The 27,033-nt window shown below is 43.8% G+C and overlaps 1 protein-coding gene across 2 annotated transcripts in view; it reads left to right on the top strand.

The window, feature by feature from the left end:
* The window catches only part of CDAN1 (codanin 1), a 75,730-nt gene that overhangs the window by 1,618 nt on the left and 47,079 nt on the right, over positions 1-27,033 (top strand). For both annotated transcript variants that reach the window (XM_040333113.1, XM_040333112.1), the window contains exons 2-5: positions 8,027-8,721; positions 15,219-15,425; positions 21,632-21,813; positions 23,833-23,952. In XM_040333113.1, coding sequence (XP_040189047.1) covers positions 8,027-8,721; positions 15,219-15,425; positions 21,632-21,813; positions 23,833-23,952 — 1,204 coding nt within the window. The remainder of the gene's footprint in view (positions 1-8,026; positions 8,722-15,218; positions 15,426-21,631; positions 21,814-23,832; positions 23,953-27,033) is intronic.

The following is a 27,033-nucleotide window of genomic DNA, read 5'->3' as shown; positions in this document are numbered from 1 at the left end:
TACTGTATCCTGACCTGTTGTCCAGAGCCCCCCCCCCCCACTGTATCCTGACCTGTTGTCCAGAGTCCCCCCCCCCCCCTACTGTATCCTGACCTGTTGTCCAGAGTCCCCCCCCCCCTACTGTATCCTGACCTGTTGTCCAGAGTCCCCCCCCCCCTACTGTATCCTGACCTGTTGTCCAGTGTCCCCCCTCTACTGTTTCCTGACCTGTTGTCCAGAGTCCCCCCCCTACTGTATTCTGTTCTGAGTCCCCCCCCCCCTTTTGTATCCTGACCTGTCCAGTATCAGCCCCCCACTAGATTCCCCTCGCTGTGTCCCCTGTCGGCAGAGTCCCCCTCGCTGTGTCCCCTGTTGGCAGAGTCCCCCTCACTAGTTAGAGTCCCCCTCACTATTAGTCAGATTGTAAAAGACAATTCCCAGAAAACATTCAACTTGATTTCTCACTGTGACTTATTAAATGTTTCAGATCACCAATCAAGAAGAATAAATGTAAAAAAAATAATCTATAAATCTCTACATGTTACACTATGTGCAGGTGCTGCTGACTGACACATGGCCGGGTAATTCCTATGTGAAGCCTGGGAAGAGAATAAACACAGAGAAGTGTCACGGAAGCCCTGATAGCGTTCTCCTATCACTAGACAGTACTGTGCAAAAGTTGTGGGCAGGTGTTAGAGCTGCACGATTAATCGTTAAAAAACAAACAAACACTTTCTCGATTCAACCCCCCCTCCTAATCTTAATCGGCCATTTTTATGATTTAAACAGTAAAGAGCCAAGCTGATGGTCAACATTCCTCAGCGCTAAGAGATATCAAAGGAATGAACTTCTTTCTGTAAATGAGGTCAGTCTAACCACTTAAAGCGGGAGTTCACCCATAAAACATTTTTTTCAAAGAATCCTCTTAGATTAATGCTCGTTTTGTCTAGGGGAATCGGCTAGTTGTTTTAAAATATGATCCGTACTTACCGTTTTCGAGATGCATCTTCTCCGTCGCTTCCGGGTATGGGTCTTCGGGAGCGGGCGTTCCTTCTTCATTGACAGTCTTCCGACGGTCGCATCCATCGCGTCACTAGTAGCCGAAAGAAGCCGAACGTCGGTGCGGCTCTATACTGCGCCTGCGCACCGACGTTGGGCTTCTTTCGGAAAATCGTGACGCGATGGATGCGACCGTCGGAAGCCTCTCGGAAGACTGTCAATCAAAATAGGAACGCCCAGTCCCGCAGCCCATACCCGGAAGCGACGGAGAAGATGCATCTCGTAAACGGTAAGTACGGATCATATTTTAAAACAACTAGCCGATTCCCCTAGACAAAACGAGCATGAAGCTAAAGGTAAAAAGTGTTATGTACGGGTGAACCCCCGCTTTAAAGACTAAACATTTTCTGCCATTTGTTGCTTACAAGTTAAAAGCCGATTTTTATTTTATTTTTTGCTCGAAAATTACTTGAAACCCCAAGACATCTATTATTTTTTATTTATTTTTAGCAGAGACCCTGGAGAATAAAATGGCGGTCGTTGCAATATTTTATGTCGCACTATATTTGCGCAGTGGTCTTTCAATGAATTAAAAAGAAAACAAAACAATAAAGTTAGCCCATTTTTTTTTTTTTGTAGAATGTGAAAAATGATTTTACACCGAGAATCGTGATCTTTATGCTAAGCAAAAAAATAGTGATTCTCATTTTATCCAGAATTATTCAGCTCTCGCAGGTTTGAAAATTTTTGTAAATGGAGATTTTTATATTTTGGGGAATTAGGAGCGTTAATAGTTTATTTTTATCAATTAACAAAATGGAATGTAAATGAACAGAAGAGAAATCAATATTTGTGGTGACCACCCCAATTCTGTACACTTATATATCGTTTTTGATGGAACTCAACATGCAGGTTGTTCCAAACGTCTTGGAGAACGAACCACAGATCTTCTATGCTGGGAAATACAGGCACATAATTCTCTCCATACTTTTGGCTCTGTATGCCACCAGAATAAAATGAAGACTAAACAATTTGAATACACTTGAAGTGCAGACTTTCAGATTTAATTCAAGGAGATGAACATAAAAATAAAGTACAAATTTGAGGAACTGCAACCATTTTTTATACACAGTCTCCCCTCCCCCCCCTTTCAGGGGCTCAAATGTAATTGGAGAAATGAATATAATCATAAAACGTTCATTTTTAATATTTTGTTGAGAATTCTTTACTGGCAATGACTGCCTGGAGTCTGGAACCCATGGACATTACCAAAGACTGTGTTTCCTCCTTTCTGATGCTTTGCCAGGCTCTAACTGCAGCCAACTTCAGTTCTTTCTTTGTGGTTCTTTCTGCCTTAAGTTTTGCCTTCAGCAAGTGAAATGCATGTTCAATTGGGTTGAGATCAGATGATTGACTCGGCCATTGCTGAATATTCCACTTCTTTTCCTTCAAAAGCTCCTGGGTTGCTTTTGCAGTATGTTTTGGATGATTGTCCATCTGTACTGTGAAGTGTTGTCCAATCAACTTTGCTGCATTTGGCTGAATCTGGGCTGACAGTATATCTCTAAACTCTGCAGAATTCATCTGGCTGCTTCTGTCTTCTGTCACATCATCAATAAACACCAATGACCCAGTGCCACTGGAAGCCATGCATGCCATCACACTGCCAGCTCCATGTTTTACAGATGACGTTGTGTTCACTTTTTTTTTTCTTCTCGTCATTCTGGTACAACATAATCTTAGTTTCTTCCATCCAAAGAATGCTTTTCCAGAACTTGTTTGCGTTTTTTCTATTCTTCAGGATTATGAATGGTTTGCATCTTGTGGTAAACCCCCCCTGTATTTGCTCTTGTGAAGTCTTCTCTTGATTGTAGACATTGACAATGATACACCCACCTCCTGGAGAGTGTCCTTCACTTGTCTGGATGTTGTCAATTGTTTTTTCTTTACCATAGAGAGGATTCTGCGGTCATCCACCACTGTTGTCTTCTGTGGATATCCAGGCCTTTTTATGTTGCTGAGCTCAGCAGTGCATTCTTCTTTCCTCATAATGTACCAAACTGTTGATTTGGCCACTCCTAATGTTGCTGCTATCTCTCTGATGTATTTTTCCTATTCTCTTTTTTTTTTTTTTTTTTTTTTTTTTTATGCCTGTGTCCAAATATTTATGGACCTAACTGTATATACCATAGTCTGTTGACTCTAACTTTCCTACAGAATACATATAAACTGGTTTGGATTATTTTTTACCAAAGTAGCAGAATACATTTTGGCATAAATTTCGGAAGAAAGATTATTTATTTGCTAGATTTTATAACAAACGCAGAAAACTTTTTTTTACAACATTTTTGGTCTTTTTTCATTTAGCAAAAAATTAAAAAACACAGCCGTGATTAAATTACTAGCAAAAAGAAAGCTCTATTTGTGTGAACAAAATTATAAAAATGTAGTTTGATTACAGTATTGCATGATTGTGCAATTGTCATTCAAAGTGCAACAGCGCTGAAAATTGGCCTCGGCAGGAAGGGGAAATTGAAGTATTTAAATTGCATTGAAGTATTTAAATTTTATAGAATTTTTTTTACACCTGCCTAAGACTTTGGTAGAGTACTGTATATTCTGCCTATCATTGTTCAGCAGCGTTCCCTCACTATATCCTGCCCTCTCCCTGGTCATCAGAGTCCTTATTATAGCCTGTCTTGTCATTGTTCAGAGTCTCCTCACTATTTATCCTTTCCAGTACGTAGTCAGCAGAGTCCCCTTGTTGCATCCTGTGCCGGGTCAGCAGAGTCCCCTCGTTGCATCCTGTGCCGGGTCAGCAGAGTCCCCTTGTTGCATCCTGTGCCGGGTCAGCAGAGTGCCCTCGTTGCATCCTGTCCTGTAAGCATGCAACCAGTGGATAATGTCCTCTCACTATTAGGTGTGGTGTTACCAATATTTTTATTTTGGTTTGAGAGAAACTACAAATGTCACATTTGTGGTAAGGCGAGAGATTCTTCTTGAAACAAAGTAATTGTAACATCTTCAAACTCCATTGCAGAAAAGGGGAACGATGATGGTATATGCGTAGATGTGCCCAAGCGCTCTGCCCAGCCTTTGGATCCTGGTAGAAACAGACAGCACATCTTGTTTGTGCTGCAGGGCTCACCCCAGACTTGGAGCCCTGAGGCACATCTACATGTACATCTAGCAGGGGACAGAATAGTCATCCTCACCTAGAGGTGCCATGGAAAAAAATATGTAATTTAATTGGTGAAAGAGGGTAAGCCTATGTAGACAGGAGTGGGAGGAAGTACATTGTAATGGCCAGTGTTCTTGGACACTTGTCTGTGCACCTTTCACATGTTATCAATAAATCGATGCTTGATGCAGGTAGGTGGCCCCTAGTAGGGTTAATTTAGTACCTGGAGATGCATTGCTGCTGATTCCTAAGTGTAATTCAATGGCAATGCTATCTCATCAACTTGCTTTTCTTTGTATAGCAGCAACCATATTTATAGGGGGCAAACTCCAGTAGAATTGTTTTAAGTAGGGTTGTCCCGATACCGATATCGGGACCGATACCGAGTATTAGCGGGAGTACTCGTACTCCCGCTAATACCCCCGATGCCAAAATAGAATACTCCCCCCCCCCCCCCCCCACGCCGCTGCCGCGTTAATCACCGTGGCGCGGGGAACATTACAGTCAGCTTTCGTTTGAATAGCTGTTTTCCCCGCCGCGCATAGACACTCCCCCTTGGACGGATCTGTCCAATCGCGAGCAAGGGGGAGTGTCTCTATACACAGCGCAAAAAGATACTTGGTGGGCACACCCAAAAAATGCTATACATCTAAGCTGGTGCTGCTATAAGACCAAATACAGTACAAAACAGATTATAGCGCACACATGCAAAAATGACATTTATCCTGCAAGGCTAGTTAAAAACACCTGAACATATTCAAAAATACGGGGGTTTGGTCACACTATATAATCATATAGTGCTAAGCCCACTTACTGCGACAAAGTACCCCGAATTAGTGGGTCCTACCCTAGTAATAGAATGAAAGAACCTGGGTCTCAACCATGGGAGATAAACTCCTCTCTGTGGGAGAACTGAAGGGATTCTTCCTATACAATGGTGGCCACTAATGTGAGGTAATGAAGAGGGGGAGGGGTGCTCCAGCCAAGAGACCTGGTCAGGGTCTATACAAAATACAAAAAGATACTTGGTGGGCACACCCAAAAAATGCTATACATCTAAGCTGGTGCTGCTATAAGACCAAATACAGTACAAAACAGATTATAGCGCACACATGCAAAAATGACATTTATCCTGCAAGGCTAGTTAAAAACACCTGAACATATTCAAAAATACGGGGGTTTGGTCACACTATATAATCATATAGTGCTAAGCCCACTTACTGCGACAAAGTACCCCGAATTAGTGGTACTCACATTACCTCACATTACCTCACATTAGTGGCCACCATTGTATAGGAAGAATCCCTTCAGTTCTCCCACAGAGAGGAGTTTATCTCCCATGGTTGAGACCCAGGTTCTTTCATTCTATTACTAGGGTAGGACCCACTAATTCGGGGTACTTTGTCGCAGTAAGTGGGCTTAGCACTATATGATTATATAGTGTGACCAAACCCCCGTATTTTTGAATATGTTCAGGTGTTTTTAACTAGCCTTGCAGGATAAATGTCATTTTTGCATGTGTGCGCTATAATCTGTTTTGTTCTATACACAGCGCGGCGGGGAAAACAGCTTATTCAAACGAAAGCTGACTGTAATGTTCCCCGCTCGGTGATTAACGCGGCATCATCATTTACAGTAGGTACGGGGGACATGGCTGGATATGGGGGGACCTCACTGCATGTGGGTGGACATGGCTGCATATGTGGGGGACATGGCTGCATATGTGGGGGACATGGCTGCATATGTGGGGGACATGGCTGCATATGTGGGGGACATGGCTGCATATGTGGGGGACATGGCTGGATATGTTTGGGGACATGGCTGCATATGTGGGGGACATGGCTGCATATGTGGGGGACATGGCTGCATATGTGGGGGACATGGCTGCATATGTGGGGGACATGGCTGCATATGTGGGGGACATGGCTGGATATGTTGGGGACATGGCTGGATATGTTGGGGACATGGCTGGATATGTTGGGGACATGGCTGGATATGTTGGGGACGTGGCTGCATGTGGGGGGACGTGGCTGCATATGTGGGGGGACGTGGCTGCATATGTGGGGGGACGTGGCTGCATATGTGGGGGGACGTGGCTGCATATGTGGGGGGACGTGGCTGCATATGTGGGGGGACGTGGCTGCATATGTGGGGGGACGTGGCTGCATATGTGGGGGGACGTGGCTGCATATGTGGGGGGACGTGGCTGCATGTGGGGGGACGTGGCTGCATGTGGGGGGACGTGGCTGCATGTGGGGGGGCGTGGCTGCATGTGGGGGGACGTGGCTGCATGTGGGGGGACGTGGCTGCATGTGGGGGGACGTGGCTGCATGTGGGGGGACGTGGCTGCATGTGGGGGGACGTGGCTGCATGTGGGGGGACGTGGCTGGATATGTGGGGGACGTGGCTGGATATGTGGGGGACGTGGCTGCAATATGTTTGGGGACATGCCTGCGTATATGGTGGACATGTTTGGGGACATGGCTGCATATGTTTGGGGACATGGCTGCGTATATGGGGGACATGACTGGATATGTTTGGGGACATGGCTGCAATATGTTTGGGGACATGGCTGCATATGTTTGGGGACATGGCTGCATTTGGGGACACATTTAAAAAAAAGTATCGGTATTCGGTATCGGCGAGTACATAAAAAAAAGTATCGGTACTCGTACTCAGTCCTAAAAAAGTGGTATCGGGACAACCCTAGTTTTAAGTCTGCTAAGCACCTCCAACTAGGTTTGTTTTGTCTAACAAGTCCATTTATGGGGTCATAGGATATGTACAGTAATAAAAAGTATGCGAACCCACTGGAATTAACTGGTTTCCTGAAGTAATTTTCCATAAGATGTGATCTGATCATCACAACAATAGACAAACCCAATGTGCTTAAGCTGATAGGCAAACAATTCTAATTTCTTGTTTTTATTGAACATGCCCACTAAACATTCACAGTGCTGGAGGAAAAAGTAAGCAAACCATAAACGACTTCAATGAAAGCTAATTGAGGCCAGTAGTCTGCACACCATGAGTCCAATTAATGAAATGAGTTTGGGGTGGTGGTTTAGAGCTACTTTGATAAGATATTTTAAGATTGCGTTCATAAGAACCATGCCTTCCAAAAAGTGCTCTCGGAAAGTATACGATTAAGAGTAGTTGATCTTCGTATGGCTGGAAAGGGATCCAAAGCATTTTCAAAGTCTTTAGGCATCCATCAGTCAACAGATAAACAAACCGTATATAAATAGGGACATTTGTACTGTGGCTACTCTTCCTCGAAGTGGGAATCCAACCAAGATGACTCTCAGGGCACAACGCAGAATCCTCAATGAAATAAAGAAGGAGCCCACAAGTAACCACTAAAGACTTGAAGACATCACTGGAACTGGCTTACAATTTAAAAATATGTAGAATACGTATTGGCCCAAACTGAGGAAAAAACTTTTTTTTTTATTTATATTTTTTGAGGATATTTATTATAGCAAAAAGTAAAAAATATTGTTTTTTTTTTCAAAATTGTCACTCTATTTTTGTTTATAGTGCAAAAAAAAAAAACGCAGTGGTGATCACATACCAGCAAAAGAGAGCTCTATTTGTGGGGAAAAAAAGGACGTCAATTTTGTTTGGGAGCCACGTCGCACGACCGCGCAATTGTCAGTTAAAGCGATGTGGTGCCAAATCACAAAATGGTCCGGGGCTGAAGTGGTTAACAGACAGTGTATAGTGGGTTTCCCTGCTGACAGCTTAATGTAAACAAAACAATTTCCAGTAATAAAAATTGAGAAAAAACAGCGTGGGTGCCTTGGAGTTTTAAGTGATTAAAATGTTTAACATTTTATTTTTTTTCTCTTTTTGTTTGCTTGCTAGGAGAGTCCTGTTGAGTTCAACCTTGCTCCTCTTCACTTCTTGCGGAAAGACTTTGTTCCCTATCTGCTCAACTTTCTTCGAGAACAGACCAGCGAAGTTTTAAGTAATGGGCCATCAACTCCAGCAAAAACCCCAAATTCTAAGACTGTCCCCAAACCAGTTAGCTCCAGTAGCCAAAGGACTATCCTAGAGAAGAGATCAAGCCAGCCTTTAGGTCATCGGGGGAGTAGAGTCCAGCTGTTTGCCCACACGCCCAATAGCCCCGGTGCTTCAGAACATTGTTTCGCTTCTCCAAATTCAGCCAACAGTGACTCCTCTTTTATGAACAGATCCAACCTAACAAACTCTTCAAGTAGGGCTTTTACTCAAACTAGTCCAAATTCAAGCGGCAGTCCTGTTGCTCATCACAATGAAAAACGCTCAGCGCAGAAGCAGGTTCTTGGTAATTTCTTGGTTTTGACGCCAGAAGGACAGACTGCTCGCCGTGGTCGGAAAAAGAACAATTCAACTGGACGTCATGGGGCTAAAGACCAAAGTAGAAGATCGATTGAAAATGAATTACAGGGAGAAAAAAGCACATGGAGTGCAAACAGAAAGCAAGTGTGTATAAATACTAGTAGTCCTCCAGCATCTAATCTGAATATAAACAACATGGAAGAGTTTCCACCTATGGGTGCATCTTGTGAATCTGCGAGGTAAATTGTTTTCTCATTTAAATTGTAACTGCAGATTTAGTAGAGATAAAGATATTGTGCTTCCATTTCTTTTCTTCCACAGTCAATAGAAAAAAGTTAGTTCACCATTGACAAACAGGTCATACATATCGGGTTTTGAGTTTTGTGCTTAAAGCCCTATAAAACTTTGTTTAACCACTTAAGCCCCGGACCAATATGCAGCCTAAAGACCCAAGGTGTTTTTACAGTTCGGGACTGCGTCGCTTTAACAGACAATTGCGCGGTCGTGCGACGTGGCTCCCAAACAAAATTGGCGTCCTTTTTTCCCCACAAATAGAGCTTTCTTTTGGTGGTATTTGATCACATCTGCGGTTTTTAGTTTTTGCGCTATAAACAAAAATAGAGCGACAATTTTGAAAAAAAAGCAATATTTTTTACTTTTTGCTATAATAAATATCCCCCAAAAACATATATAAAAACATTTTTTTTCCTCAGTTTAGGCCGATACGTATTCTTCTACCTATTTTTAGTAAAAAAAATCGCAATAAGCGTTTATCGATTGGTTTGCGCAAAATTTATAGTGTTTACAAAATAGGGGATAGTTTTATTGCATTTTTATTATTTTTTTTTTTTTTACTACTAATGGCGGCGATCAGCAATTTTTTTCGTGACTGCGACATTATGGCGGACACTTCGGACAATTTTGACACATTTTTGGGACCATTGTCATTTTCACAGCAAAAAATGCATTTAAATTGCATTCTTTATTGTGAAAATGACAGTTGCAGTTTGGGAGTTAACCACAGGTGGCGCTGTAGGAGTTAGGGTGCACCTAGTATGTGTTTACAACTGTTTGGGGGTGTGGCTGTAGGAATGACGTCATCGATCGTGTCTTCCCTATAAAGGGAATGACGCGATCGATGCGCCGCCATAGTGAAGGACGGGGAAGCCGTGTTTACACACGGCTCTCCCCGTTCTTCAGCTCCGGGGAGCGATCGCGACGGAGCGGCTATAAACAAATAGCCGCGCCGTGGTCCCGGATCGCTCCCCGAGCGGACCCGACCCCCCACCCGCTAATAGGCGAGGACGTACGTGTACGCCCATGTGCCTGTACGTGCCATATTGTGGACGTATATGTACATGCGGGGGTCGGGAACTGGTTAAATTAGTAATAGTACATGTTTTTCTGTGTTCTTAGTTTTCATTCTCACCCAATACCTAGCTGCCAGCATATAAATTCAAGTAAAGAGCCGTATGAAAATATTCACCCTCTTGGTGTATTTACTGTTTTGTTTTGTTAACAACTTTTGAATTAAAATGGCTTTTTGGGACTTTGTAACAGTCAAATTACACAATATGCCTACTTAAAGTGCATATTTTATTGTTGCACAAAGAAACCTTAAATCTTGTGTGCACAAGTATTCCCCCCCCCCCTTCTAGATAAGATGTAATCAAACCAGTTTGGAAGACTTCAAGTACATTAATGAGACGCTCAGCCCCAGTAAGACATTTGAATGGTGTAAACGTTTCAAAGTTGACCATAAATCCTTCAGTGACGATCCCAGCCCACAGCAGTCATGTCTGTGGAACGCCTGATCCTGAACTATTGACGCATAACCTGTTATGAAATTGCACAGAGGGAGAATCTTGGTGGCAATGGTGAACACAATCATCCTAGGCTGTCTTAGGATGGTTCAGGTGTACTGACAAATCTTTCTGGGCAATAAATGGTGGGATCAGTGTATAAATCAGGGCTCCAAATTTGTGCTCGCATTTGGCGAGGAGATTTATGTGCAGTGCGAGTATCCTACGCCGCTCAGACACACACAGTGCGCCCAGTATTCAATTATACAGCTTCCGCGCCGTCCCGCACAGGCTAGCAGCAGATTGGACACCAGAGGCGTACTAAGTGGGGGGCGGGCCACACCGGGTGCCACACACTGGGGAGTGTCAGGCTGACCCCCCCGTGACTGCAGCAATGACAGCGCTGAGCGCCGCGGAGAGTCGGAGTGACATTTAGGCAGGCAGTGCCGAGCGCCACGGAACAAGACGAAGGGGGGTTGCGGGGTGACACCGCGGCACCATCCATCACCCCTCTCACAGCCACGGGCTGTTAGCAGTGCTCGGCACACAGGCACAGCCCAGCCGAGTGAAGCCGCGGCCGCCTCCCCCTCCTCTGTTTGTGTGTACAGAGGGGGAGGGGACCTTCTGTCCATGTGCCGTGATCGTCGCTGCGCTGATCTGAGGTACTGAATGGGGAGGGGGGGTGTTTGCACCTGGGGGGGTGTTTGCACCCGTGGGGGGTTTCACTGGGGGGGGGTTCACTGAGGGGGCATGTTTGCACTGGGGGGGGGGGTTTGCACGCACTGAGGGGGGGGATTTGCACAGTATGCACTCTTAGAAATACATTCTTAAAAGGACATTTAATACCAGACATAAAAATGTAGTATGAGTCAATATACAGTGCATCCGGTAAAGTATTCACAGCGCTTCACTTTTTCCACATTTTATGTTACAGCTTTAATCCAAAATCGATTCAATTAATAATTTTTTCTAAAAAGTTTACAAACAATATTCCATAATCCCAACGTGAAAGAAATTTGTTTGAAATCTTTGCAAATGTATTAAATGTAAAAAATAAATCACGTACATAAGTATTCACAGACTTTGCCATGGCACACAAAATTGAGCTCAGGTGCATCCTGTCTCCACTGATCATCCTTGATTGTTTCTTCAACTTGATTGGAGTCCACCTGTGGTAAATGAATTTGATTGGACATGATTTGAAAAGGCACACACCTGTCTATATAAGGTCCCACAGTGCATGTCAGAGCACAAACCAAGCCATGAAGGCCAAGGAATTGTCTGTAGACCTCAGACAGGATTGTATCGAGACACAGATCTGGTGAAGGTTAAAGAAAAACTTCTGCAGCATTGGAGGTGCCAATGAGCACAGTGGCCTCCATCTGTAAATGGAAGAAGTTTGAAACCACCAGGACTCTTCCTAGAGTGGGCCACCAGGCCAAACTGAGTGATAGGGGAGAAGGGCCTTAGGGAGGTGACCAAGAACCCGATGGTCACTATGACAAAGCTCCAGCGTTTCTCTGTGGAGAGAGGAGAACCTTCCAAAAAAACAACCATCTCTGAAGCACTCCACCAATCAGGCCTGTATACTAGAGTGGCCAGACGGAAGCCACTCCTCAGTAAAAGGCACATGACAGCCCACCTGGAGTTTGCCAAAAGTCACCTTAACCACTTGTCCACCGGAGGACGTCATATGACGTCCTCGACTTTGTGCGGTGATATCTGAATGATGCCTGCAGCTACAGGCATCATTCAGATATCACCGTCTTCAGCCGCCGATTCTGTGCACGATAAGAATGATCAAAGCGGCTTGATCGTTCTTATAGGCAGCGGGAGGGGACGTCCTCCCGCCACCATCCGGTGCTTATCCGGGCTCTCCCGTGCCATCGGGGGCCTGGAGAGCGAATCGGTCGGCGTTTCCTGGAAAGCATAGAGATGACTGGTGACCAGATGGTCACCAGTCATCTCTATGACCGTCGGAGGCCCGGGCGCGACGTTATGATGTCACGCCCGGTACCCGGAAGTAAACAAAGCTGCAATTGCGGCTGTCGGCATGTGATCAGTGATTTTTTTTTTTTTCACCGATTTCATGCTTGTAAGCCTGTAGGAGAGATGTGTGGTCTTATTGACCCCACATCTCTCCATAAAGAGGACCTGTCACACTGATTCCTATTACAAGGGATGTTTACATTCCTTGTAATAGGAATAAAAGCGATACAAAAAAAGTGTGAAAATAAAAAAAATTAAGTAAAATAATAAAATAAAAATTATTTTTTTCAAAACGCCCCTGTCCCCGTTATCTCGCGCGCAAGTCCCGCCCACATATGTAAACGCCGTTTAAACCCCACATGTGAGGTATCGTTGTGTGCGTTAGAGCGTGTGCAACAATTCTAGCACTAGACCTTCTCCAACTCGAAAATAGTAACCTGTAAAAAATGTTAAAGCGTCACCTATGGAGATTTTTAAGTACCAAAGTTTGGCGCCATTCCATGAGTGTGCGCAATTTTAAAGCGTGACATGTTGGGTATCTATTTACTCGGCGTAACATCATCTTTCACATTATACAAAAAAATAGGGCTAACTTTACTGTTTTGTTATTTTTTAATTAATGAAACCGTTTTTTTTTCCAAAATATGGCGTTTGAAAAATGATTGCGCAAATACTGTGCGAAAAAAAAAGTTGCAATGACCGCCATTTTATTCCCTAGGGTGTCTGCTAAAAACAAATATATAATGTTTGGGGGTTCTGATTAATTTTCTAGCAAAAAAATTGTAATTTTTACATGGAGAGAAGTGCCAAAATAGGCCCGGTGGACAAGTGGTTAAGGACTCTCAGTTCATGAAAAACAAAATTCTCTGGTCTGATGAAACAAAGATTGAACTCTTTGGCCTGAATGGCAACCGTCATGTCTGGAGGATACTGGGCACCGCTCATAACCTGGCCAATACCATCCCTACAGTGAAGCACGGTAGCAGTATCATGCTGTGGGGATGTTTTTCAGTGGCTGGGAGACTAGTCAGGGTCGAGGGAAAGATGAATTCAGCAATGTACAGAGACATTCTTGATGAAAATCCTTCTCCAGAGTGCTCTGGACCTCAGACTGGGGTGAAGGTTCATCTTTCAACAAGACAATGACCCCCAAGCACACAGTCAAGAAGATAACAAGTGTGGCTATGAGACAACTCTTTGTCTCTGGAGAGATCTGATAGAGTGCCGAGCTTGTAGCATCATACTCAGACTTGAGGCTGTAATTGGTGCCAAAAAATGCCTCAAAGTATTGAGCCAAGGCTGTGAATACTTATGTACGTGCGTGTGTGTGTGTGTGTGTGTGTGTGTGTGTGTGTGTTTTTTTATATTATATATATATATATTTACAAAGACCTCAAACTTCTTTTGCATTGTCATTATGGGGTCTTGTTTGTAGAATTTTGAGGACATTGATGAATACATTTTGGAATAAGGCTGTAACATAACAAAATGTGGAAAAAAATTAAATGCTGTGAATACTTTTCGGATGCACTGTATGACTGTTCATATGGCCTAGTCAAAGCCCGAATCTCAATTCAACTGAGAAACTATGGCATGACGATTTGCTGTCAGCCAAGACATCCCATATAATTTGAAGGAGCTTGATATAGCAGTTTTACCTTAATGAATTGGGCAAAAATCCCACTGGCTAGATGTGCTAAACCAATAGAGATGTACCCCAAGAGACTTGTAGCTGTACAGTAATTGCACCAATTGATAGCTCTACAAAATATTGATTTTGGAGAGGAGAGGTGAATACGAATGCAAACTCAAGATTCACACTTCTCACTTTTTATTGTGACCAAAAAAAAAAAAATGTTGCACCTTCCATGTTGTAGGCATGATAAAAAAACACCCTTCATGTTGTAATGCAAGAAAACAAAAATCACTAGGGCAATGCATATTTTTTGCAAGGCTCTGTAATCCATTTGATCTTCATATGGATAAAACAGTGTAATGTTACTTTTGTATTTTATTCTGAATTGTAGGTGAGCAGTTTTTCCTATTTACAAATGCTGCTCAAATGCTTCCAATTTGACAGCAGCTGCTCCTGTTTCTGCCATCTACAAGTCCCAGCTATCATTTGCCATGATGTCAATGTTAGGTAGCCATTATGTACCTCTCTAGGCGGCTCACCGCTTGCTGAAGCGATACTTGCATGATGGCTAATGAAGTGGCTGCTGCCTGTAACGCTGGGAACGAGTGCAGACAACCATCACTTCCACATAACTGGGTACAGGAGCAGCCGTATTTTACAGATTTAGTAGATGTGGTTGGCTGCTGGTTAGCTGCCAATCGCATCCATTCACATTAGAGCACAGTGTCAAGCACTGCTTGTGTATAAGTTTATGGTTCAAGCGACAGGGAAAAAGTTTTTTTCTTCCATTCAGTGGGGCTGTACCTGCACTGCATTGGCTAAGTTCTCGTTTTGTTCAGGGGTGCACCGAAGGGCTATTCTTGGATCCTCTGGAAAAATGCTCCCCCACATCCAGCCGTGGACTGTTCTTGCCGTTTTCAGGTACAGAGCTTGTCTATGGGCATGATGACATCAGGAACAGTCCATGCGCAAGATCATCAGGTGGATGAATGGTAAGGACCGGAAGATCAGTGGATTAGGTAAGTAGGCTCTCCTCGTGCCTAGGCAAAATCAAGCAGTTTACCCATACAGTGTGGGCATAGCCCCACTGCATGGGAATTTTTTTTTTTTTTCCCCTCCCCAGGATTTTTTTTTTAAGCTTACAGCCCTAGCAAATGCAGTGGACATAATGGTTACTGAGTCAGCCTGTTGTAAGCAGTTATGTTCTATCATAACCCTTATGGCTGTTACAGTAAGTAGATTAGACTAAAAGTTCATTTGGGTTTTAAATTTGTATTTCTGAATCCTTTTTAACTTTTGTTTCCCTCAGCAAATCAAAACCATCGCGAAGGATCAATCCGACTCCTCTTAATGATAATTCCAAATCTAGGATATGTTTTACCTCCACTCCAATCAGCTCTTCTGATATAGACCGCAGCCACCCGAGTATGGAGGCTTTTACCAGTGTTCAGGAAGCAGTGTGCACTCCTGATGCCAGCAGTTTACGGGAAGAGAGGGAGATACTGCGCAAAGAAAGGTAAATGTAATGTTTCACATTTTCTGGTTCAAGTATGTTTGTTGGTCATTTTGCTTTGCTGTTGTCAAGTGAGGTTGTCAGTTTGAGGATTTTTCTGGTTTGGAAGAAGGTGTTTTTTTTTTTTTCTGTGTCCTTTATCCAGGGTTTGACAAATTTCCTTGGAATCTAGGAGCCAGCTAAAAACGTTATGAGCCAAAATACGCACCCCGTCCCGCCAAGCTCGTTTGCAGAAGCGAATGCGTACGTGAGTAGCGCCCGCATATGTAAACGGTATTCAAACCACACATGTGAGGCATCGCCGCGATTGGTAGAGCGAGAGCAATAATTCTAGCCATAGACCTCCTCTGTAACTCAAAACATGCAACCTGTAGAATTTAAACGCCGCCTATGGAGATTTTAAAGGGTAAAAGTTTGTCGCCTTTCCAAGCGAACTCAATTTTGAAGCGTGACATGTTGGGTATCAGTTTACTCGACGTAACATTATCTTTCACAATATCAAAAAAAATTGGGCTAACTTTACTGTTGTCTTATTTTTTAATTAAACAAAGTGTATTTTTCCCCCAAAAAAATACGCTTGTAAGACCGCTGCGCAAAAATGGTGTGACAGAAAGTATAATATATATATATATATATATATATATATATATATATATATATATATATATATATATATATATATATATATATATATATATATATATAAAAAATGGAAAGGAGATGGCAGTGAAAAACACATTAGAACTGCTGTTTTGCTACTTGTAATGTAACTACTTGTAATGCCAACGGCCACAACAAGATGGCGCCAGATCACAGAAGGAAGCTTAGGCCTGCAAAAGCCCGCAAAGCCACGGCCTCAATTATCGGCCGGCCGGTAATTGAGGACACGCAATTGCGATCGGGCGCCCGGATTTTGTCGAACCCTGTCTTAATCACTTCAGTTCTCACACTTGTAATACCCCCTGTGGATCAGAGAAATTTTTACATTTTTGCTATGGGCCTGTTTATTTGGCAACTTTTTTTCTCAACTTTTTTTGCTTAGAATAAAGATCACGATTCTCGCGGCGTAACATCATCTTTCACATTATACAGATAAATTGGGCTAACTTTACTGTTTAGTTTTTTTTTAATTCATTAGAGGGTATTTTTTTTCCACAAAAATTGTGTTTGTAAAACTGCCCAAATACTGTGATATATATATATATATATATATATATATATATATATATATATATATATATATATATATATATATATATATATATATATATATATATATATATATATTTATTATGTGTGGGGGTTTCCAAGTAATTTTCTAGCAATAAATATAAATACAGATTTTTAAGCAACAAGTGTCAGAATAAGGTTTAGTCTTTAAAGCAAAGTTCCTGCTGTTTCTGTGCTTATTAAAAGTCAGCAGTTACAAAAAGTGTAGCTGCTGACTTTTAATTAACACGCTTACCTGTCCAACGGTCCAGCGATGTGGCCCCCTGAAGCCCCTGTTCTCTCCCTCTGCGGCGCCAGCGTTTTAAGTGTGGGCTCCTGGCTGTGACAGCTTGCCGCTTGTGCGAGTCGCGCTGCGCGTCCTGAATGGCCAGGCAATCTTTTGGGACCTCTGAAGATTGATGGGAGAGAGGGGGAGAAGAGAACTTCCGCTCTGAGCACCACAGTGAGCGAAAGTGGAAGCTCGGAACCTGTCAAAACTAGGTACCGCCCCCCCCCCCCCCCACCCAACAAAAAAATCAGACGTACTTAAAGCAGAAGTTCCACTTTTGGGTGGAACTCTGTTTTAAGTGATTAAACTGACCTCATTTACAGACTAAAGTTCATCCCTTTTGATCTAAAAGAACTAAATGTTACTATGTTTCTCTTTATCTCCACCTAAGGATGTTGTGATAAACTTGGCAGGCTGCTTTTTTCTGTACTGAACTCTCTGCACTGAATCAAGGAAATGCTGTTTTTAAGATTGTGAGGGGGGTTAAATCGCATTCTTTCACAATTAATCGTGCAGCTCTAGTGTATGTTATTGCTATATTCCCAGCGCTCTGACAGGAGAGATGCACTCTGCTACATGGCCTGCCCACTGTCTATTCACATGTTCACATAATACAAACCCTTCCATTACTGGACAAGATGTGGGTTCAGGCAGAGCAGCTTTATCAGAGGACAGAAAGTCTTTTGTCCAGAGTTTTGTAAGTATAGCAATAATCCAGAAGATTAAAGCGGGGGTTCACCCTGTTAAAAAAAAAAAAAATGTTTTTTTTTATTATTCCATTACTTTCGGCATCGTAGCGCGAGCTACGGTATGCCGGTCCTAAATTTTTAATCCCCGTACTCACTGTGCTATCGTTGATTGAAGAATCCGGGGAATGGGCGTTCCTATGGTGAGAGAAGGTGATTGACGGCCGGCCCTGGCACGTCACGCTTCTCCGGAAATAGCCGAAATAGGCTTGGCTATTCACGGCGCCTGCGCATAGCCTGTGCGCAGGCGCTGTGAATAGCCGAGACCTACTCCGGCTGTCTTCGGGGAGCGTGACGTGCCAGAGCCGGCCGTCAATCATCCTCCCTCTCCATAGGCACGCCCATTCCCCGCGGGAGTCGGATTCTTCAATCAACAATAGCACAGTGAGTACGGGGATTAAAAATTTAAGACCGGCATACCGTAGCTCGCGCTACGATGCCGAAAGTAATGGAATAATGAGGTGAAGGAGGGTGAACTACCGCTTTAAAGTAGAGCTTTTTGTTTTTGTTTTCTCCTTTTTTTTTTTTCTTTCATTTTGGATAGAGCAAGGGATTACCTCATCAAATATTTTTTTTAGAGAGGGGGGGGGGGGGCTGTAGTGGATTGTCTGTGTTTTTTTTTTTATTATTACTATTATTATTTACATTTTATTTTTTTAATTATTTATTGTAATTTTTTATTTTTATTTTTATTAGCCCTGTTGGGGGGGCTTTGGTGAGATATCAGGGGTCTTAACAGACCTCTGACATCTCGCCTTTAAGACAGAGAAAGGGACTAGACACAGGCACGGAGGGGGAGAAGACTGCACAGGGGGGGGGGGGGCGGCACGAAGGGGGAGAAGACTGCACGGAGGAGACTTGTAACTCCCCCCACCACCCGCCCAGGTATCGGGTGAGGGATCAGAGAATTTCCCACGAGTCCAAAAGATAATAAACAATTCACCTGAGTGCACCTTCACCGTAACAGATCCCTAGAGTCTAGATAAGCATGGAATTACAAATCATGGCAAATCCATCCATTTGAAAGAGGTGAGAACAGGGTCATGGCAGACTGTGTTGGTTCCTAATTGCTCTAATGGATGTCCCATAAAGAGTATCCGCATAGTGTAAAACTGTATGATGGTTTATTAGAAATAATCATTGCTAAAAACGTACACAGGTCCAGTAAAATTCAACATCTAAAGATTCCCAGTCAGGGATCCTCTGGTCGTGCGAATCCAAAAATGTGCTATACTGAATCTCGTGCTGCAGCACTGTGCTGTTTCTTGAGTGCAAAAAACAATTATTTGCACTTCTGAGCATCTGCTAAAGGGTAGCACATTTGTGTTGGGAAAGCGCAGAAGTGAACCTTGCCTTAGTGCTGTATACGCACTTCCATCGCAAACTGTCACAAGCTAGAAAAAGAAGCACCACAAATGTTTTGGTGAGGCAGAGCTGCATAGAGATTGAACATTTGCAAATGGCTTAATATATTCCCCATTCTGCCCCCCCCCCCAATTGCATTTATTAGAGGGGGAAAAAACATTTTTGAGAAGTAGGTAGTAGTATGCGTGGCGCGCTCCCAGCACTGAGACTGGGATGTCAGTGACAGTCCCATGATGTCTATAGCCCTGGCCAAAAGTTTTGAGAATGACGCACATTCATTTTCACAAAGTCTGCTGCCTCCGTTTTTATGATGCCAATTTGCATATACTTCATGAAGAGTGATGAGATGAATTTCAATTCATTGCAAAGTCCCTCTTTGCCATAAAAATTTACTTAATCCCCCAAAAAAAACATTTCCACTGCATTTCAGCCCTTCCACAAAAGAACCAGCTAACATGTCAGTGCTTCTCTCGTTAAAGCGGAGCTCCACCCTAAAGTGAAGTCCCGCTCATCGAAACCCTCCCCCCCTCCGGTGTCACATTTGACACCTTTCAGGGGGAGGGGGGTGCAGATGCCAGATACCTGTCTAAAGACAGGTATTTTCACCCACTTCCGGCCACACAGTCTGCGGGCAGGACCTCACATCCCCCCCCCAGTTGTGTTCTGGAAAACACTCGGCTCCCAGAACACAGCGAGAGCCAGTCAGCACGGCGGAGCGCGACTCGCCGTAGGGAACCGGGCAGTGAAGCTTTTCGCTTCCTGGTTCCCTCACCGAGGATGGCGGGAGGGCAGCAGAGTGACGAGCGATCGCTCGTCCTCTGCTGCGGACGGCACTGGACTCCAGGACAGGTAAGTGTCCTTATATTAAAAGTCAGCAGCTGCAGTATTTGTAGCTGCTGGCTTTTAATATTTTTTTTTTCAGCGGACATCCGCTTTAGCACAGGTGTCAGTGTTGGGAGGACAAGGCTGAAAATTACTCTGTAATGCTGATTGAGTTATCAAAACGGATTGAAAGTTTTAAAAGGAGGGTGGTGCTTAAAATCATTGTTTTTCCTCTGTTAACCATGGTTACCTGCAAGGAAACATGCAGTCATCATTGCTTTGCACAAAAAGAGATTTACAGGCAAGGATATTGCTGCTACTAAAATTGCATCCAGAACCATCTCCTACAATTCATTCAGCTGTGGGATCAAGGCACCATCAGTGGTAAGCTTGCTAAGGAATGGCAGCAGGCAGGTGTGAGTGCATTTGCACGCACAGTAAGGGGAACAAGACCTTTGGAGGATGGCTTGGTGTCGAGAAGTGCAGCCACTTCTCTCCTGGAAAATCCGGCGGGAGACCCGAAAAACACACTGGGCTAGATTCAGGTAGGGGGACGTAAGTTTGTGCGGGCGTAGCATATGTTATTTACGCTATGCCGCCGCAATTTAGAGAGGCAAGTGCAGTATTCACAAAGCACTTGCTCCGTAAGTTGCGGCGGCGTAGCGTAAATCTGCCGGCGTAAGCGCGCCGAATTCAAATTGTCAAGAGGTGGGCGTGTTTTATGTAAATAAAACATGACCCCACGTAAATGACGTTTCTCACGAACGGTGCATGCGCCGTCCGTGAACGCATCCCAGTGCGCATGCTCTTAATCACGTCACAAATAGTCAATGCTTTCGACGTGAACGTAATTTACGCAAAGCCCTATTCGCGAACGACTTACGCAAACGACGTAAACAACGCAAAATTCGACGCTGGCCGAAGTCCATACTTAACATTGGCTATGCCTCATATAGCAGGAGTAACGTTACGCCGGAAAAAGCCTTACGCAAACAACGTAAAAAATATCTGCCGGGCGCACGTACGTGTCTGAATCGGCGTATCCAGCTCATTTGCATATTCTACGCTGAAATCGACGGAAGCGCTACCTACCGGCCAGTGTAAATATGCAACTAAGATACGACGGCTTAAGAGACCCACGCCAGTCGGCTCTTAGCGTAATTTCGGCGTATCTTGCTTTCTGAATACAGAACGAAGATACGCCGGCGCAGCTTTAAATTTACGCGGCGTATCAATAGATACGCCGTCGTAAATTCTTGCTGAATCTAGCCCAATCACTTTAATAGCTGGTCAAACCTCCTTTTGGCATAGTGTTCACAAGGAATTGTTGACCATTCCTTGCTATAGGGGCACTCGTAAGTGCTTATTGCAGAGCCAGCCCCAACCCTTCCCCCCCCTCTCTTGTCCCTTCTTTGATTGACAGCAGCCAATGAGGAGCGAGAGAGCTTCGGCTCTTGTGCACATCACTGGATTAAGCTCAGGCTGAGGTATGCGTTTTTGGTGGGGAGCTGCACGCAGAAGGGTTTTTAAAACCACCTGCCTTTTACAACCACTTTAATGCCAGGAATTCACTTACTTTTCCTCCAGCACTGTGAATGTTTAATAAGTGTGTTCAGTAAAGACACAAGAAAGTAGAATTATTTGTATGTTATTTCATGGCAAATTACTTCAGAAAAACTGTTACAGGGGTTCACATACTTTTTCTTGCAACTGTATATAAAATCCCTGGGATGAGAATCCTTGTGCATTCATGATGCAGAGTCTGTTTTTCTTCGTAGGTCCAAACTACTGCAGCAGACTTCATCTCCAGTGGCATTGGACCCCATTACTCCCACCAAACAGAGCTACAACCGAAACTCCAGTGTTTCATCCGATCTGCTGATGCACGCTGACCCTGGCAAGGTGTCCTGTCAGAAACGACTAGAAATCCTTGCTAAACTGTATTCGTCTTGTATTACAGGTAGTTTTTTTGCATTTTAATTGTGTCTGTTGTCATTTAAAGCTGTGAAGCCACCCCAATAGTTATATATCTGATGGTGGATTATGTTGTAAAATGTTTTATTAGATAGGAATTCCAAGGATTTGGATTTAACCACTTGCTGACCGCTCCATAGCAGATTTACTGCTACAGGGCGGCCACTCTGTGCAGAATGATGTGTATAAATACGTGATTCTACACTTCCGGGTTTTGGGTGCAAGTGCACGCCGGCGGCGGCTCGCTCACGCTGGATCTTTACACAGCGAGACCCATGGACCCTGACAGAATGACAGTCATCTCTATAAACAAGTCACATTGTCATTCTTTCAGTACAGCAGACCTGGATCCTGTGTTTCTGTAAAACAAACACTAGTCTTATGTCTTTCACTAGTAAAAGCACCTCCCCCACTACACTGAAACATTAGCTATGCACACCGTTAACCCTTTAATCGCCTCTGATGTTAACTCCCCTTCCCTGTCAGTGTCATTAGTACAGTGACAGTGCATGTTTTTAGTACTAATCACTGTAATAAAGTGTCAGGTGTCTGATTTGTCTGGCGCAATATCAGTCCCGCTATAAGTTGCTGATCGCTGCCATTACTAGTAAAATATATATATATCCCATAGTTTGTAGACGTTATAACTTTTGAGCAAATCAATCAATATATACGTTTATTGGGATGTTCCATGGGGAAGGATGCCATTTTGGGGAATTTGGACAGACGTTCAGTGAAGGAAGTGGAATTCGAACCCTCTGCACCCCCTGGGAGGCCCAGTATATGTAAATTGTTTCTGTGGTTACAGTTCTCTGCATCTTCAGCTTGTGACTCCAAATAGGGGACTTTGGTTTTTAAGGCATGTAAATCAAAAGTATGTCCTCTGCATTTCTAATTTAAACCTATGTCCGGCTGAAGTAATAATCTATTTTATTGGTTAGAGTCGTTTGGCACGTGGATGTGGCAGCCATAACTGCTGTAAAATTGTCAGAATTCACCAGCTGCTGACTTGGTGTCTGGTAATCATGTGTGCATGAGTGGAGGAACTGCTTGAGTCCCCCACTGAATGCAATGTCATACTAGTCACTCCTGTGCAGTAGGTAGGTGGCACGCTCTTTCCTCTGGGCATAGCCCCATGGGGGAAATGGGAAATAAGCAGGCTGCAGCTCCAAACAATATTCCACCAAAGTAGCTGGAATGGGTGGTCCAACAAGCAGTTCTGGGTAGGTCTCTGAGTTTAATGGCAGTGGTGTCTCTTCCCTCCTGGTTTAGAGACTCATGAGTGCAATAGTGAGGATAATTTATTAGAACTTGGGGAAGCTTTCCTCTCTCCAAGGAGAGAGTAATAGGAGCTGGTGCACAGTCTTACCAATATGTCTCGCTGGGTCTTCCGGCAAAAGAGTGGATTCCACTCTGGAAAGCTGCAGCGGTCCTCATCCTTCCCAGTTGAGCTCTCGTGGAGGGCAAGTGTACAGGCGGAAGCAGGCAGTGGGAGTTTTCTTAAATGGAAATTGAAGCCAAAAATAATTAAGGAGGGACAGATACAGCATCCGGCCCTGCTGCAGGCAGCCTGTCAAACTATGGCAGGCTGTGGCTTGATGGGGCCCTGTTCAAAGATCCAGAATGCAGGTCCTCTGTGTTCCTGACCTTCATCCCTCAATGCACAGGGCTCCCAACACTGTTACCATTCGGACAGCTGTCAGCCCCGTCTAGCTGCAGCCTGCCATATACTTTGACAGGCTGACTGCAGTGGGGTTGGTTGCACCTGTCCCTCCTGAGTAGGGATGAGCTCCAGCGTGTTCGCATAGTACACATGCAGAGCACGCTAGGAAGTCTGCGCAGTGCTGTGATTAGCACAGCGCAGACTTCCTGGCGGGCTCTGCACGTGTACTATGCGAACACGCTGGAGATTATCCCTACTCCTGAGCATACTAAAATCTCAGAATGCCAGGATAATGCCAAACATTTAATGATTAAATATTGACAAGTTCCATTTTATCTGCAGAAAACCTTGTGCCAAATATATTTCTGGAGTTCTTTTTTGTCCTTCAACTACTAATCTCCCGGGGACCAGCCATCGCTGAAGATAGGATCTCTGACCTTGAGATTACCAGAGGATTTAAAGGTGACTGCCAACAATATTTCAGTAATGCATGCATAACTTAAAGTACAACTGAAGACAAAACTTTTTTGGTGCTAGAAACTTGGAGAGGGATTAAAACACCTATTGGGTATTTATTGTTGTGTCCTGTTGGGGAAATGTACCCTCTATTTGTAAATCCCCAAACTTTGGATGATCCTCTGAGCAGGAATAGAGAGGAAATCTTCCGAAGGGGACACTAGTGACCTGGGATGAGGGATTTCCTGTCACCTCCTGGTTTGGCTATGGGACAGAAAGTGAGGGGAAATCTCCCTAGTACGTTTCCAAAAATAATGCATGCACTACTTTTAGTGCAATGCGATTTCAGAAATAATGGACTGAAATCACATTGCACAGAAACTGCATGTGATTCACACAGGACACACAGCACGATCCTGTGCGATTTCCATTCAGGTCCTAGTTGTAATGGGTCCTTACTCTATACAAAAGGGGGGAAAAAAATTATTTGCTTTCAGTTTTACTTTAAAGTCATGTAGCATCTTATTTACGATATGAAACAACATTGCACTAAAGTTAATTTTAAGGCACACAAATGCATCATCCAATTTTTTGGTAAGTTATACAAGATAAGGTTTCGTGGAATGAATACATAACTTTTGTGTCGAGGTTTAAAATTGTTTGTGCTGGTGAAACCGCGGCAAACTTTGATACCCTATATTCTCCATAGGTGATGCTTTAACCACTTGCCGACCACTCTATAGCTGAATGGCGGCTATAGCACAGCTGGCCAGTTCTGGGAGGGTGTCATATGAAGTCCTCCCGTGATTGCGTCCTCTGCGATTGCAGTGTCCTCCGGAGGCTTAACCAGCAGCTCTTTACCACAGAATCAGCTGTGTCCAATCACAGCTGATCATGATGTAAACAGAAGCTCGTTATCGGCATTCCATTCCTCAGGCTGATGGTGTGAGGCGAGCCAAAAACCAGCTTGTGTAAAAGGGACATGTACACTGATAATCAGGGCACTGCCCACCAGTGCTACCAATCTGTGCCTCCCCATCAGTGCACTGTTTTTTTCTTTCTTTTTCTTAATAGCCAGCTCACAACATCTTCTTCTTATGTTCGTTTTCTCAACTCTTTTTTTTTTTTTGTAGAAGATATATTTCAGAGATTTTCATGCAAGCACTAAATGTTTGAGGTTTTCAACAGTATTAAATTTTACATACTTGAAGGGTCATCTCAAAACCTCAAAGTACAACGCAATGCATCTGAATACATAGTTGAAATCTCTGTATTTACTATTTTACCCACTAATTTGTCATTATTTGTACCACAACTCTGCCACGTTGCCCAACCAGGAAGATCACTCTATTTTTTGATTCTGCCCTTTCACTATTAACCGCTTCTTACACTCTACCCTGTACACACTACCGTTTTTCCCGACGGGATTCCTCTCAAGCCTGCCTTGCATACATATACCTTGCCTTCAGGCCAAATACCGCCCATCCAAAGGTGACGTACACCACATACGATGGGACTATAAAGAGGAAGTTCCATTCAAACGGCGCCTCCATTTGGGCTGCTTTTGCTGATCCTCGTGTTGGTAAAAGTTTGGTGGGAGACGATTCGTGCTTTTCAGTCCGTTAGAGCGTGACGAATGTGCCATCTCATACTTGATTTTGAGCATGCGCGTTTTTTCCCCTCGGAGAAGCAAACACACGACCAGTTTTGCCAACGGGAAAAAAGTCCGCCGGGAATCCCAGCGGGAAAAAAGAAAACGTGTTTGTTTTTTTTGTTTTTTTTCGCAGTTTTCCTGTCGGAGCATACACACGGCCGGGATTCCCGGCAAAAAGCTCTCATGGCAGTTTTCCTGCCGGGATAACCGGTCGTGTGTGCGAGGCATTAGATCGCTTTATTGCTGATTGTACAGAAGTGATGATGCTGAGCCGTTGGATATGTGACATAGGAATTCGCATTGCTGAACCAAAAATGTAAGAATAACTTGGGGCTAAACTTATTGTTTTAAGTTTTGGATAGAGTGGAAAGGGATTAGAACACCTGTCAGGTTATGCAGCACAGTGCATTATTTTACCACCACTCCTGTGACATCTATACCTTTCTGCAGATCCTCTGCAGCAATAAGGGGGCTGTTCACTGCAGTCTGCAAACAATGTTAACTACAGAGATTAGATTAATTTCTCTGTAAAAATTAACAAAACTCTACAGTGACACAGGTTTTCAAATTTTTGCTTTTGACTATAGATTCCTTTTGTGGTTATTGTAAATGTATCCATTTTGTAGCGCAGAGTTGGTCTTTTAGCTGAATTGTTTTACCAATGAAATTACACGTACAGTGGATATAAAAAGTCTACACACCCCTGGTAAAATGTCAGGTTTCTGTGATGTAAAAAAAGACAGAGATAAATCATTTCAGAACTTTTTCTACCTTTTAATATGACCTATAAACTGCACAACTCAATTGAACAGCAAACTTAAATCTTTAAAGGTGGAGGGAAGTAAAAATCGAAAATAATACAGTTGCATAAGTGTGCACACCCATAACCACTTGCAGACCAGCCCCCGCAGTTATACGGCGTGCACTAGCTTCTGTGGGCATGCGCTGATTTGCCTGAGGGGGAGCCAAGCAGCAGGTCCGGTGGACTCTGCTGGCCTCCTGCGATCGTTTCCCGCAGAGACAGAGTTGGGGATCTGCAGAAGTAAACAAGGCAGATTTCCATCTGACGGGATTACACTGAGATCTTGTCTTTCTGCTATAAAGGAAGACGGGTCTCGGTGTTCTCCCAGGCAGACAATCCCCCATACAGTAAGGCTGCATTCACACCTGAGCGTTTTGTAGCCTAAAGCCTGAAGCTATAAAACGCTAGAGGGGAAAAAATACATTATTCTCAATGGAGATGGTTTACATCTCCACTCCAAAACGCCTGAAGCTCAAACAAGTTCTGGACCCTTTTTTGTTGCGCGAATCGGGCGGATTTGGGGGTTTTTGAATGTTTGTATTCCCATAGAAACTAATGTAAACGCTCGATTCAAGCGTCTATCGCGACAACGAGCGTTTCTACGGGTGTTTTATTGCGCGAATCTGTTCTG

Source organism: Rana temporaria, chromosome 13 (genome assembly GCF_905171775.1).
Source record: "Rana temporaria chromosome 13, aRanTem1.1, whole genome shotgun sequence".
NCBI classification, from domain to species: domain Eukaryota; kingdom Metazoa; phylum Chordata; class Amphibia; order Anura; family Ranidae; genus Rana; species Rana temporaria.
This window is presented reverse-complemented; position numbering and strand designations above follow the sequence as displayed.